This window comes from Chrysoperla carnea, chromosome 5 (genome assembly GCF_905475395.1).
Source record: "Chrysoperla carnea chromosome 5, inChrCarn1.1, whole genome shotgun sequence".
Classification (NCBI taxonomy): domain Eukaryota; kingdom Metazoa; phylum Arthropoda; class Insecta; order Neuroptera; family Chrysopidae; genus Chrysoperla; species Chrysoperla carnea.
In genome coordinates, this window is record NC_058341.1 from 21,742,322 (window position 1) to 21,756,446 (window position 14,125).

Here is a 14,125-nt window from a genome sequence, read left to right on the forward strand (position 1 = left end):
TTTAACTTAAACTGAAGATGTCTTTCTATAAAGATAAAATTATAGACTTTACTGGTTCGTGGGGTGTACGTATAGTGATAAATAATTTAGTTTCAACGCATTTTCATTGTGGCTTTATTTCCACTGTTTCTCGAATGGGTCTCTTTATAATAGTACAATAAAATTATTTAAAAAAGCATTACAATAAGGAAAAAATATTGCATCTTTGAAATTTTCTGCAGTTGCTTATCAAATTGTAATAGCTTCGTATCGAAAAATCGACTACTCAGGGGGGGGGGGCGAGATTATCATTCCTTTTAGAAATTTTCTGCTGTCAACTTTATATTATGAAAATAGCATCCCTTCGTCATAACGGATTTAACGGATCATAAAAAATCAAAAGGTTTCAACTTTTCAATGATGATCTTTTTAAAATTATGAAAGCTCGCTACATGAAAACTCTATTATTTAGTTTAAGAATTGATCTTCAGATTTCCCGAAAAAACACCAGAGGTGAGAAAATCAACAGGTACGATTTAAGCACCAGTAATAAAATAGGTGACTCTTCTCTGATAATAGGGCATCCTTTTCGAATGAAAAACATTATAACATATTAAAATAGCGTTTTATTATAAAATATAGTTCGATATCTTAAAAATAAATTCCATAATTCTATATAATACAAAAATAGCTCTTATACAAATCCAACATTTTAACAAATAAAATATTTCTTACAAAACAATAGTAGGTATATATAGGTACAAATCTCACAAAATAAAAAACGATATACATTCTATGGCAATTCCAATTTAACAATGTTTTTTACAAAAAGAAAGTTCCAGAATATCAAAAATATATATTTTTTTACGTAGCTATTTAATTCTGGCTTCGATATATTACTTCTATTTACTAAATTAAATTCTAAAGATTATTTTCTTTTGGTGGATCCGTTACGTATGTTAAATCATTTAAGTAGTACCTAAAACAAAGAAAAAATATTAGTTTTTGAAAATAAATTTAAATATAGGGAGTATTTTGCGAAGCACAATTACGAAATTTTTTTAAACTTTTCTTAACGAACTAATTAAAAATACGAAACGTTACCAATTTGACTGGTTTAGCTATTTTTAAAATCGCTTTTATTTGATCAGTTTAAAAATTTTTGCACCCTATCACTGTTACTAAAGTTCATAGTTTTCTCAGTTTTGAATTGAATTGCTTCTGACTATCTCACTTAAAAGCTTAATATAACGTTTAAAATAATTTCTTGCTTGTTAATTCGAAGCAGACCAATCATAAGAATTGGATGAAATCAAAAAATTCGACTTTCTAATTTTTCAAAATGTGTAAAATAGATTTTCGTAAACTTCATTGACTTGTTAAGAAAACATGACTTTTGGATGCGCTCTTATAGAATCTAGTGTACCATTTAGTAGCGTCTGCACAATCAAAATTATACTCCCAATCACAAATACGAAATTCTTGATTAAATGATGTCTCATTGGCACAAATATATGGAATTCTTCGACCATCTTCATCACACATATGGAATATTTGACAATGATGTTCAGTATCAGCATAAAATCCAACAGATCGATCTGAACAATCGAATGTAAATGTTAAATTTGGAAAATCTTCCCAACGTTTTGCACGATGTAAAATTTTTTCATGTTGTTTTGTATGTGTTTCTTGATCTTCAACAATTGGCTTACATAAAACATAGGCCATTGCTATACAGAAAATAAATGTATTTTAATTAGTATAAATTACGTATTAAGGCTGTTTTCTTGCTATGGGCTTGGTGTTTCTAAATTCTAAATTTTTGTACATTTATTAAGAATATTATAATACAATTATCATAAAAGTTTTAAAGAGATTGTGTTTTTAACATCAGTTTTTTGTTCAAAAATCAGTTTTTTTGAGTTAAAAAGAGAAAAACAAAACACACTGTATATTTATTGTTAAATAAAAACAACTATATTGATTTTATTGTGGTTGCACGAGAAATAACTATAGTAGCATAATTTTAAATAACAGATCGTTCCCAAATTTTGATAAGCAATTATTAAACATTTTTGTGCCAGAAATCACATTAATTGTACAATATGCTTTTAATTAATCGTGACATATTTTCACAATTTATAGAGATTTATATAAAAGTGTATAGCAAGTTTTCAATTTTAAATAATTGAAAAAATACGTTTTTTAAAGGCATCGAATCACGGACACTGCATAATTACTTCTAATTTTTTAAGTTACTAAATATATCTTCCAGATTTTATTTATAAGGTATTAATTTTAAGGATAGATAAAAAATTGGTCTCTGTACTTAAGAAATAATATACTGAAACCACAGCAAGGTATCCTGGCTACATATTGAAACTTTAGGAATTTGCGAATTTTCAAATCAAACTAACTCCTTGTTTAATATTCTAATAATAATACCAGTAGAACAGCTCAACCGCTGGAAATGATTTTCGATCATTAAAAGCGGATTATTATTGTTGAAACTGATCCACTATAAAATTTATTCTTTAAAATAATGCCAAAATATCGAAAAAGTTATAAACCTTATTATTTTTTAATAAGCGAATCTTTCTCAGATTGATTTTCATGGAGTATAAAACATTCACAAATTTAGTTTAAACTATTCCAAAGACAAGAAGCTGGTTTAATCACAATTTTATTATTACTTACTCAGACAAATAACTGAGAAGCATATTCTTCGAATCATCCTGTTTTATTTTGCCTAAAAATCCTAGAAAATAATAGAAAAAAATTATGAAAATTTTGCACTTAAACACCAGAAAAAGTTCCACACTTTCACTTTAAAAATCACTTTACAGAAAAAATTACACAATTCAAAAAAAAATTCTTGTTTATTTTGAAATTTAAAATTTTTCGCAATAATCAGGTTTTTCTTTTAATATTTACTTATTTACAAAACCTACCTGAAATTAAAAATAAAAATTTATCTAGTCCCGATACGATCCCACTTACTTAAGCGGTAGATAGTTAAACAAAATATAATTTTAAAACATTTATTGTTATTGTCTTTTATATGAATCAAAAGATGGGTACGATGGTTACTTACAATTGTTTCCCCACATCTTAGCAATGATATTTAATTAGTAAATCTTTTTACCCATCCTTGGTGTCATCTGTAACCACCACCTGGGTAAAAAAAAAAAGAAAGAGTTTGTATCGCATTTGGATCTGTATTCATTATAATTGGTGGGAATATTTTTTATTATTATAGATATCATGTAATCATTAAATTATTTATGTAAATAATTGAATAATTTATTTAAAATGCAATTGGCTGGATCTGTTATTCAATGCAATTTATGTACTTAAATTTATAAACATTGGTGAGTATGACTGGTAAAAGTTGGATCAATAATCACACAAGTTTACAATTTCCAACTGTTTTTTATACGCTCCGAAAGAAATGTACAGAAATGTGTAAGCCAGAAGCCTATCTTCCTTAAATCTAAAAGTGTTGGTAGAAATATTCTATCTCATCAGCTTTTTTTCTATATAGTCAAATCTTTAGATTAATAATTAATAATTCATTTTAAAAAAAATATCTTGATCCATTTATCAGCGTTTGTGGATTTTCAAAAAGAGAAAATACATTGACTAGATTTGTAAAAAAGTGCATTTCTTCATTATTTTGTTTTTCTTGTTGCGAACTAAGATAATGTGTTTGTTTTGAAAGTTGTAGAATCGTTTTACTCCATTGGTCATCAAGAAATAACGTTTTATCTTCCATTTGTTTCACCAATGTTATGGAAAGAATCCATTTTAAATAACTAGTTCTAGCCAGGCGTGAAAGACTTTTTAAAACTATATTTTCCCGCTTTCAGCTTGGGTATAAAATCCATGTAGACTAGGTTCATAGATGTATTAAGTAAGATTGTTGGTTTGCAAACATGTGTCAATTGAGGATCCTTGGTGTATTTCTATATAAATAAAATTTATGCCAAGAAAATTTAACAGAAAATTGGATAAACATTTTGAATCGCTAAAACAGAAGCCTTTAACTCGTGGAAAAATATTTCAAAATTGAAATATATTTCAGCTCTCTAAGACAGCGATAATTTTTCCACTATTGTCAAGAAAAATAAATTTAATGCAAGCCAAATGAGCTTCAAGGAAAACAGCGGAAGATTTAAACATCCTTTTCAAAAAAATTATTTGAGAAATAAATAGAAGCATCTCAAAGCATAAAGGTATGGATCATTAAGTTTTAGATTTCGATTTTTGAATCCATTACAATAATATTCTATCAGGAATTTCACATTCAATTTTTTTAACATTAAATCTCACGCGTGCCTTTTTTTATCATCTAACATCTCTTATTAATTATCTATTTGTTAACAAATTTATTTATTATATTTCTCTAAATATTTATTTAAAAAAATTTTATTTTGATTTGTAGGTATTCAAAATTTATTTAAAAAAATGTTTTGTAAATTGCTCGTACGTATTCCATCATGTAATTTTCGTTTTTTATTATTTATAAACATATACTGTAGAATAAACTATTTTTTGATAAGAAAAGATTGATAACTTTTTTATACAAGCTTCTATCGTATTTATGTTATCAGTAGCTATCTTCGAATATTAAAGAAAGTTTAAATTCAGAAAAGTCGCATTTCTAGAAAAGAATGGCATTTGGAAAGTATTACTACTTAAATTATTTATAAATTCCACAATTTATCTTCTGGTCCTATTTTCTTTAAATTTATTACCTATGTATAAAGATATTTTTCAAAAAATTTGTATTTTTTGCCTTCCAGAAGATTGAACGTAAATGTCTCTGTAAATTTAAATTTAAGTATTCAAAATGATGGTATATTGTAGAAAAATTTTATTTCTACCATTTTGTTATAAAAATTTTTGTGATTAACGAAGAGAATACTAAGTAAAATTTTTTACACATAGAATCGAAAAGCAAATTTCTTTAAAGAATTTTATTCTCTACTCAAATATAAAAAAAGCATAATTTAGAAAAATAACAATTAATATGCATTTTTAAATTTCAAGAGAAACTAATACAGTTTTTTTTATCCTTTAATTGTTATTTTATGGTAATAAATCAAATACATATTTCATACTAAGACAATTAATTTTTTTTGTCCATACATAATGTATTCATTAGATTTACTTTCTTTCAAATTAATTATAATATTACTTTAAAGCAATTAATCTTTCATATTATATGAAAAATTTTAATGAAATTAAATTGAAAATAAAACAATATATCTTTAATTAATTACTATTACTATTAATAAGATTCTACGGTTCTCGAAACAATTATTCATTAAATTACAAATCTATCTTTAAATACACTGGCAGTAATATCCAGCATTGACCGGGTAAGTCCATAATAGAAAGCAAATTATAAGATGCTACTCTCTGCAATCATTCATCACTGCGTGCTGTGCTAAGAGTATTTTGATAAGTCATTATGATAGATTAATACTATTTTCATTCGATATAAGAAGAAAACGATATATACTTCTAAATTACTAAAAATTCATAGATATTTATAACAATAATTAAGCCAGTAGCTACACTTACAGTTCTTGAAGTTTTACCTATATGGCACTAATCGAAAATTAGCGCGAAATTTAAACTAATTTGAACTTTTAAGAGTAAGTACCTACATAATTGTAGCATGCAGTCGTAGAAAGTGAATTTTTTTCCTGCTCATTTATTTAAATATATCTGACACTTTTTGTCACGATTTTGCTATGAGATAAACACAATACATCTCTTATCTTCAAATAAAAAAATTATTATTAATTTGATCGCTGACGATACATGTCTATTTTAGGGTACTGTACCACGAAATACACAATCCTACGATGACCGAATTCATATAATACAATGATGTAAAACAAGTCGTAGTGAATTCGGATTTTGGAAGAAAGATCAAGAACTTTCTAAATCAGTTGATTATTTAAAAAATAAGTTTTTGCTATAAAAAGTAACTTTGCAAACAAAACTAGATATATGTAAATAGACAAATTAGGGAGCCTTTGAGTCTAACTCGGATGTAATTGACATTTTAGTTTACGGAAAAAAAAATAAACGAAGATTACTTTTTAACGAATATTTAGTCTAATCCAAGAGTAAAGTGTACAAGCGGCATGAACATATAGTATACTATATACTATGAACACAGATGAGCAATATATCATAGTTTTCGTTGTAGCCTTGACAGATTTACAGAGCTAATAAAAGTACCATTGAAAGAACTGTTTTTCTTTTCTAAGATATTGCGTTTCTCTCTGGTAGTTAGAACTACCTTAATGCCCACATCGTTACGAAATCTTTAGTAAACTTGTATTGAGCAACACTCTATCGAATATTAAACTTTTGATATCTGATCATTTCAAATGATATTGTAATTTTACACAAAATAAGTTTCAACTGTTTACTGTATAAAATAAATCATTGAATTGCGGCTTGCCAGCCAGCTTGCTGCAGCCAACCAGCCTGTCATTCTGTCATGTAAATACAATATTTTAAAAATATTATATGTGTTATTTAAAGAGTTCAAAAATGTCATATTTACAATATTTTATACAATTTAATTTAAAAATTTATCATAATATTATAGTATTGTTTGAATTTTTGGTTTTATATAACTTTTAGTCTACAGTACAGGCGTCGTTTTTCATAACTGATTAATAATACACTGAAACTTTATATGTGCTTTAATTTGGACGAACTAAAAACCTTTTTATTTTCGTATGGTAGCGACAATCTTTAATTTTAAAGCAATCAAATTATAAAATTAATTAATAACCTTTATTTGTAATTCGAATAAGAAAATGCAATACCTATTTTTGTAAAATAATTAAAATCTACAAGAACCAGAAACATTTTTCAAAATTTTACCAAATAAACAATGTTTAACGTTTTTCAAAAACGAAGACACAGGGAGCTTGTAATCACTTATCAAAAAAGGCGTTGTACTGTGGACTATTTGTATGTCGACATAAAGAACATAATATGATGCTCTTTGGGTTATTTGATAGTTACATTTTGTGATTTATATGTGTTTGAACTCAGTCTAAAGGAAATCACGAATATATTAAATCAATTAAAAAATGCATCCATCAATTTTTTTGATTATCTACAAAAAGGTCTATTATTTCTCTTGAAAGTATTATGGTATTCATGATGAGAAACTTTTCAAAATAATAGAAGATTGAATAGTGGTTAGTCCCCCGTCATAATATTATAGTCTAAATTTTATTTTATTTTATACCAACGTTAACCAGTAACCAGTTTTTTGAGACTATTTCCAAAATCTAATAAGATTACAAAATTTCCATATCTTCAGCTATATTGTGTGTGTTCTACGATTTTTATTGTTTGATCCAAATTTCATTTAGGTAGTAGCACCTTTCTATATAACAGATTTAAAACAGTCTTGGTTGCTTTTACTCAAGACTCAGTCTAAGTTTCTTAAGCCTAATTGTTTCTTAATTCTCAGTCTTTTATCGGCTAAAAGTCATTCCTATAAAAATGATTGTAATGTTACAAATCTATTTCAAAGCTGTGCTTGGCTATATTCACTAGAAAACGTTAGTGTATACTCATAAAGTATATATCGAAAAAATCAAATTTATTATACAAAAATTAAAATAAAAAAATTGATAAGGTAAGATGTAGCACCTTGAATCATATTACACTTGAATCATTTTCTAGATTGCTGTTTACTTTACAAAATTTGTCGAAAAATGAAACTGTTTATAAAATGGACGTAGGCTGAAGACTGGTTGTCAATGTGGTTTTATTTTCGAACAAACAAAAGAAAAAAAAAAAATTAACAAATTTAGGTCCTTGTGATTGCCTATTTGAAAACAGAGAATTTCAAATACGAAAAGAGTGATGCAGAGAGCACTTTCAAGTAAAATCAGCAGGAGTGATTCCATATAGGGACATAAGACTACGAGTCATGGTGCATAATGATATTGTACCACAGATCACACACCATGCACAAAGATCATTCGTTTTTATAGTGAATTGTTGAATATTAAAAAAATTTTCATATTGTTAAGAGTTAATTAAACGTGGTGTAAACAGAGGCAATTTCCATTGTGATATTTTAATAGATGGGCTTTAATAAATACATAAATGTAAATTTTGATTCTAGGTAGGTACTACACCATCCCCTATTATGTAAATAATGTATCTAATTACGTACTACTTGTAGTTAAAAAAAATATAGTTATTTGGATATTTAACCTATGTGTAAGGTTAACTTATCTCACTTAATTCATGTGTACAACATACTTTATTTATGTTTTCAAGTGGTGTTCTTCTTGCTTTAGCTTCATTCGTCTATAATAATTTATGTTCTATGATAATAATATACTATATGTTCAATTACACTTCTATTCTTAGCAGGTACACCCATTAACAGGGCTGCACGAATGTTTTTTATACTTACCGCCGATTAAGAACTATTGCTGAACTATCACAAGTTTGTAAGTTTTTATACCATGCATATATGTAATATGCAAGGTATACTAAGTTTAGTCCCAAGTTTATAACGCTTAAAAATATTGATGCCACGCACAAAATTTTGCTATAGGTGTTCATAGAATCACCTAATTAGTCCATTTCCGGTTGTCCGTCCGTCTGTGGACACGATAATTCAAAAACGAAAAAAGATATAAATTTTTACAGCGTACTCAGGACGTAAAAAGTGAGGTCGAGTTCGTAAAAGAGCATCATAGGTCAATTGGGTCTTGGGTCCGTAGGATCCATCTTGTAAACCGTTAGAGATAGAACAAAAGTTTAAATGTAAAAAATGTTCCTTATCAAAAAATAAACAACTTTTGCTTGCAACATTTTTTCGTAAAAATCACTGTTTACCCGTGAGGGCGCCAATTAGGCGGAAATTTTATAGTATGTACCATACTTGAATATCAGTTATGTATGTGTCACATGTATGTATGTGTTATGTGATAGAAAAATCAACACTGACTATGCATGGTATTTCAACAATTAATTCAGTCAATTGTTTGTTTTCACTTGTTATTTCTAGTTACCGGCGAATGTTACTATAAATGCTAAGGAATATTCAATTTCTTTTCAAATCTATCGAACATATAGATAGTTCTAGTCCACAAACGGCTGTTTAATATAAAATTTAAGCTTATCACCTAATTAAACAAGAACTTTTTTGAAAAAAAAGTTAAGCTATCAGTCCAAATACTTGAATTTTCTTTCAAAAAACTCTATAATGTAGTCCTGTTAATTGATGTACTAAAACACCAAGTTAATTTCTAAATTGTGATAATAGTAAGTAATGGTTCTCTGAAATTACACTTATTTATTTCACCACAAAGTACAATTTCTTATAATATGATATTTTAAAATAAAAAAATTTCATATTATATTCATTTCATTTTGCACACCATAAACCGGTTCAGATAAAATATTTAAATATTATTTAAATATGGTTAAAATGTAATCCTGCTGTTTTATTATAGAAACCAAAACTACTTACTTGATTTTGATATAGAAAAGTAGGCGTTTATTAACGTCTGAACATATTAAACTATACTAAGGAATCTTACAAGTCAAAGATAATAATAATTTTATAAATAAGCATGCTAAAATCCACAGTTTTTCTGCTACATTTGTATAAACCTTCGTATAATTTTAGAAAAAATGAACTGACCTTAAAAAAAGCACAAAAAATAGATAATAATTTTAAAAATAAACTTATTTCTTAAATCAAAAATTTCTTTGTCAATCTTCTATTAAAAACTTTCGTATAAGTTAAATTAATATAAAAATAAAAATAATAAATGATAAATAAATAAATAAAATTAGAGTATAGTCTAAGTACTGTGAAAATTTGGCAGGCCGAGGTCTCTTTAAAAAATTTATTGAATAAAAATAAAAGATCTTTTTGAGATAATTTTCACAACTCTCAAGAGAAACGTTCCTCTTAATTAAACGAGCTGAGATTAGTCTCATGTATGTAATATATCGGAGCAAACTAGCGATATCCTCAAAGAAAATCATGCACAGGTGTAAAATCACACAAATGGTACAATTTTTTCAAGTTTTATGCTTACGTAGGACTACTTAACATGGAACATTTTCTAAATTTTAGAGTTATTTTTCGAAAGTCAAAGGATAGGATAGTGTCCGCTTTGGTGGTTTTAATCCGTTGTGAGTTTTTAATTTTCTAATATACTTTTTACATTTCAAATATAAGTTCGTGACCTTGTTAAATTTCTACATATTAAAAAAGCTATTTGTTTTTATTGATCGTGACGAACAGAATCGTTTTATTTATTTATTTATTTATTTATTTAAATATAAATATTTTTATCTATTGTTGTCTGTGAAATCATTTAGAGATAGAAAGTTTCAATCAAGATTCATTATAAAAATACAATTGAAATTATTTTGTTTCAAATTCACATAATATAATTATTCAATCAATTGAAATTTATACAATTATAGAAAAACTAGCTGCAACACGCCTGCTTCGTTGTGTGCTACCCTTTATTTTACAGAATACGGACTTCATTGGATTTCTTGGATTAATAATTTAGTATATATCGTTAAAACAGGTCTATATACTAACTCGAAATTATTGATGCTTTATACAAATTTAAAAAAATTACAAGTACAAATTTAAAAAAATTATCGTTTCTACAATTCTCTTTTCCCTTGTCTGAATACACAATGACATCTTGAGGAAGTAATAAATCTTTTTATTGAATAACACATATTTTTCGGTCAAGGTTTTAATGATTTCATAATAAAATATGACGTTAAACCTTAACAAAAGCGAAATTCCAACTCTCCGTGTCATCTCACAGTTAATCCTTAACTGAACGAAGGAAGTGTGTATTTAAAATTAGAAATAGAATATTCGTTCTGTGAATAGTTAAGCATAAATTCAAGAACATACAAGGTGACACAAAAGTAATCATCCTATTAAAAATACCACTTATGTGGTACCACTTATTAAAAATACCATAATTATGTGCATGTACAGAACCACAAGATTGGGATACTTGGAAAGAATAGAGGAAGTGGTGATTAAAATTTCTTATAACAATCCTGTACGACGTAGAACTTGGAGTATTCCAAAGAAACGATAATCGAAGATAGTTTTAAAGAAATGAAAATGCGGATAAAAGCCATAAACCGAGCAGAATATGAACTAATTTTAGAAATAAGGCTAATCTACCGGGGACAAAGGTGTTTGAAAAATGTTTTGCTAAATATATTTATTTAAACAGTCTATATAGTTCCGGGTTCGTTTTTCAGATTTTTCACAATTTTTCTGTGCGCTTTTGATAATAAATTATCGCCTATTGGCCCGATCTTAATCTTAAGAATGGCTAACATCTGCAGGTTGTTCATATGAACACGATACTTAAAATAATTGCAGAAAAAGAAATATTAAGCGACTTTCATGAACTTGAATTAATGTTTAAGAGTTTCTGTTTTTCGAATGTTTTTCGAGCAAATCCAGGAAATACTCAATCGCTCAAAGAGGGTTATAAATCATGTAGTCCAATTGAAAAAACAGGCATCTTTTGATTGATTAATAACTTTTATCCCATCTTGTATTAAGACCTACCACACTGAAAATACCATAACCATAATTAAGTATCATAATTTTAATGATTATTATAATGATATTAAAAAGATGTTTATTAATAATCATTATTATTTTTATACGTATTTGTGTTTTAAATAACCCTAATTATAGTTAATGTCAAATTTTATTCAAAAACTATTAAATGGTTGGTGTTTATTAATATATTTAAAAAAAAAAAAGAAATAATATTCTAAGGAGATGATTGTGCATAGGTACTTTAGTCTAACGAGATGTACTTAAACGAATTCATGAATAATAATAGTTGAAAGTACAGTATGATCACTGATAAAGCTATCCAATAATATTACCAAAAAACGAGTCTCATAAAAAAAATGAATCATCTATATTTTTGCTAAACGTAACAAACATGGGACTTAAATTATTATACCTTAATATATTCCATATACTGGGTATACAAATTTTAATCTTGTTATCGCTGTTTGCCGACAAATTGACATACCAAACTACACACAAATCGTTGATAAGATTACATCACTTCAGGTTCGAAGAAATTAATAAAATCGATTGATAATTATAATTAAAGAGAGAAGTTGGTATACTATTCTACAGAAACTTCTAGCCAAACATCTTTATGACAGATTTAGGGAAACAAGCCTAACAAAGATTCAGTTACTTTCCAGCTGTCTGGTATAGGTATGTCGATGAAATCTTTACGATTTTGACACAGATAAAAAAAATCCATAGGTATACCCTTCAATCGATTTCTTAACAGAAATTGATAAAGATGGTTTCGATTTCGTTTTTAGATATGAAGATGTCTGAAAGCATCAAGAACAAGAATTTGACACACATATATAGAAAACAAACGCACACTGAAAGGTTCGTCATAGCAGATTCAAAAACCCCACTGCAAGTCAAACCAGCCATTTCCAATTTCTTACTGAACAGATTAATAAAAGTTTTTCCATTTTCAAAAATTATTTCAAACAGTTGAAGCATATTTAACTAGTCGCAATGTACAAATGTTTTGATCCAAACATATGATTTGCTAAAACAAATCCAAAATGCTACGAAGCAGTTCAATGATGTTTATATTTAAATTCAAATAAAATATATGTAGCGGCGTTGCATCAGTAAACACACTGTATATCTGTTTGTACTTTTATTGTAATTGCAAGAATGTTTACTAGATATTACTGTTTTTTAGTAATATTTTATTTCATGTAAAGGAAATTATATTTTGTAGTAAAACGCAAACATAACTTTTTATTTTACAATGAAATTTGTAACGTGTTTAGAATAGAAAAATAACTTTAATACATATTTCTTTTAAATTAATCTTCACGCATGAAAAGTAACAATTCTTACAGATATTGATAATTTGAATTCATAGCTTTTCCCTCAACTCGGAAAAAAGCGGTCATAAAATAAAGATTACTTTGCGCTTCCGCCATTATTTTAATTACTATTTGCAGCAACAGTGCCGTGAAAATAAAAAGTAGAAGTAAAAGTTGTTAGGAACGACCCTTCAAAATTCCACCTGTCCTAAAATACTGTCAAATACTTAGCCTGACTACCACAGCTGAAACCTGTGCAAAAAGTAGATATTGATAGCCCAAATGACCGAATCAAAATTTCAATTATTATCGGTTACTCTCCCTTGAGTAACTCTAGGCTGAAATGGAGAGCATTGCCATACATAATGAACTTTGATAGCGTATAATTTCAAAAAATATATACTGGATTTAAGGCCAAACGCATTTTGTTCTAATATATACGTTGATTTTTCTGTATGTTGACCGTGAACCCATAATGAAGCGAAACTCTATAGTTTTTTTCGTTTGTCATTTAGAGGGTTGATAAAGGTAAGTTTGTTTATAAAGAAAAATGAGGCTTCAATCATGGGTTGAGTATCGAATTCATCATAGATTTCATCATTTCAAATCATAGATTTCTATTTTAGTATTTCGACAATTTGTTTTGCTTGTTCTGAAGTTAAAGAAGATTAATTACACAGAGCAAGCAAATTACACAGAGCAAGAAAAGGGTAGATAGATTGCAACGATCTAAGGAATTAAGTGCAGTTTTTCGTAGTTTAAAACATTACGAAAAACGAAATACAAACAATAAAAAACTCAATGTTCATTTTTCTGAAAACCCAAAGTCATCTTTATCAACTCTCTTAATACTGAAATATATAATTGAAATCAATATTATATGTATAAGTAAGCACTTCAAAGATTATATAATTAAAATGTTAAATATGTTTAAAATATCTATAAAATAAAATGGTGAGTATTGATTTCCAGTAATTAGATTTAAGTATATACTTACAATTAAATATATTACAAACTTACGATATAACACTTAATATTCATTTTAGATAGGCATTAAATTAATTGTATTTCTTAATTATTATTTAATTATGAAGTTAATAATTATACGCTTGTAATTTTATTTAATTACGTTTTAGATATCAAATTCTTACTTCCAATTTATATCTCCATAAATACGATTGAT

General features: G+C 27.0%; 1 protein-coding gene across 1 annotated transcript; it reads right to left on the reverse strand.

Annotated features, from left to right (window-relative positions):
- Window positions 1–900: 900 nt before the first annotated feature.
- LOC123300897 (U-scoloptoxin(01)-Er1a) lies at window positions 901–2,697 on the reverse strand. The gene is made up of 3 exons (XM_044883561.1): window positions 2,677–2,697; window positions 1,406–1,709; window positions 901–958 (listed from the first exon to the last, which is right to left on the reverse strand). The coding sequence occupies exons 2-3, from the start codon at window positions 1,705–1,707 to the stop codon at window positions 901–903; spliced, it is 360 nt and encodes a 119-aa protein (XP_044739496.1). The 5' UTR covers window positions 1,708–1,709; window positions 2,677–2,697.
- Between the last annotated feature and the right edge of the window lie 11,428 nt (window positions 2,698–14,125).

Excerpts from the sequence above, each read along its gene's own strand:
- LOC123300897 (XM_044883561.1), bottom strand. The coding sequence starts at position 1,707 with ATGGCCTATGTTTTATGTAAGCCAATTGTTGAAGATCAAGAAACACAT. Across the intron at positions 959-1,405 it reads TGTGCAGACGCTACTAAATG|GTACTACTTAAATGATTTAA; the intron begins GTACACTAGATT and ends TCTTTGTTTTAG.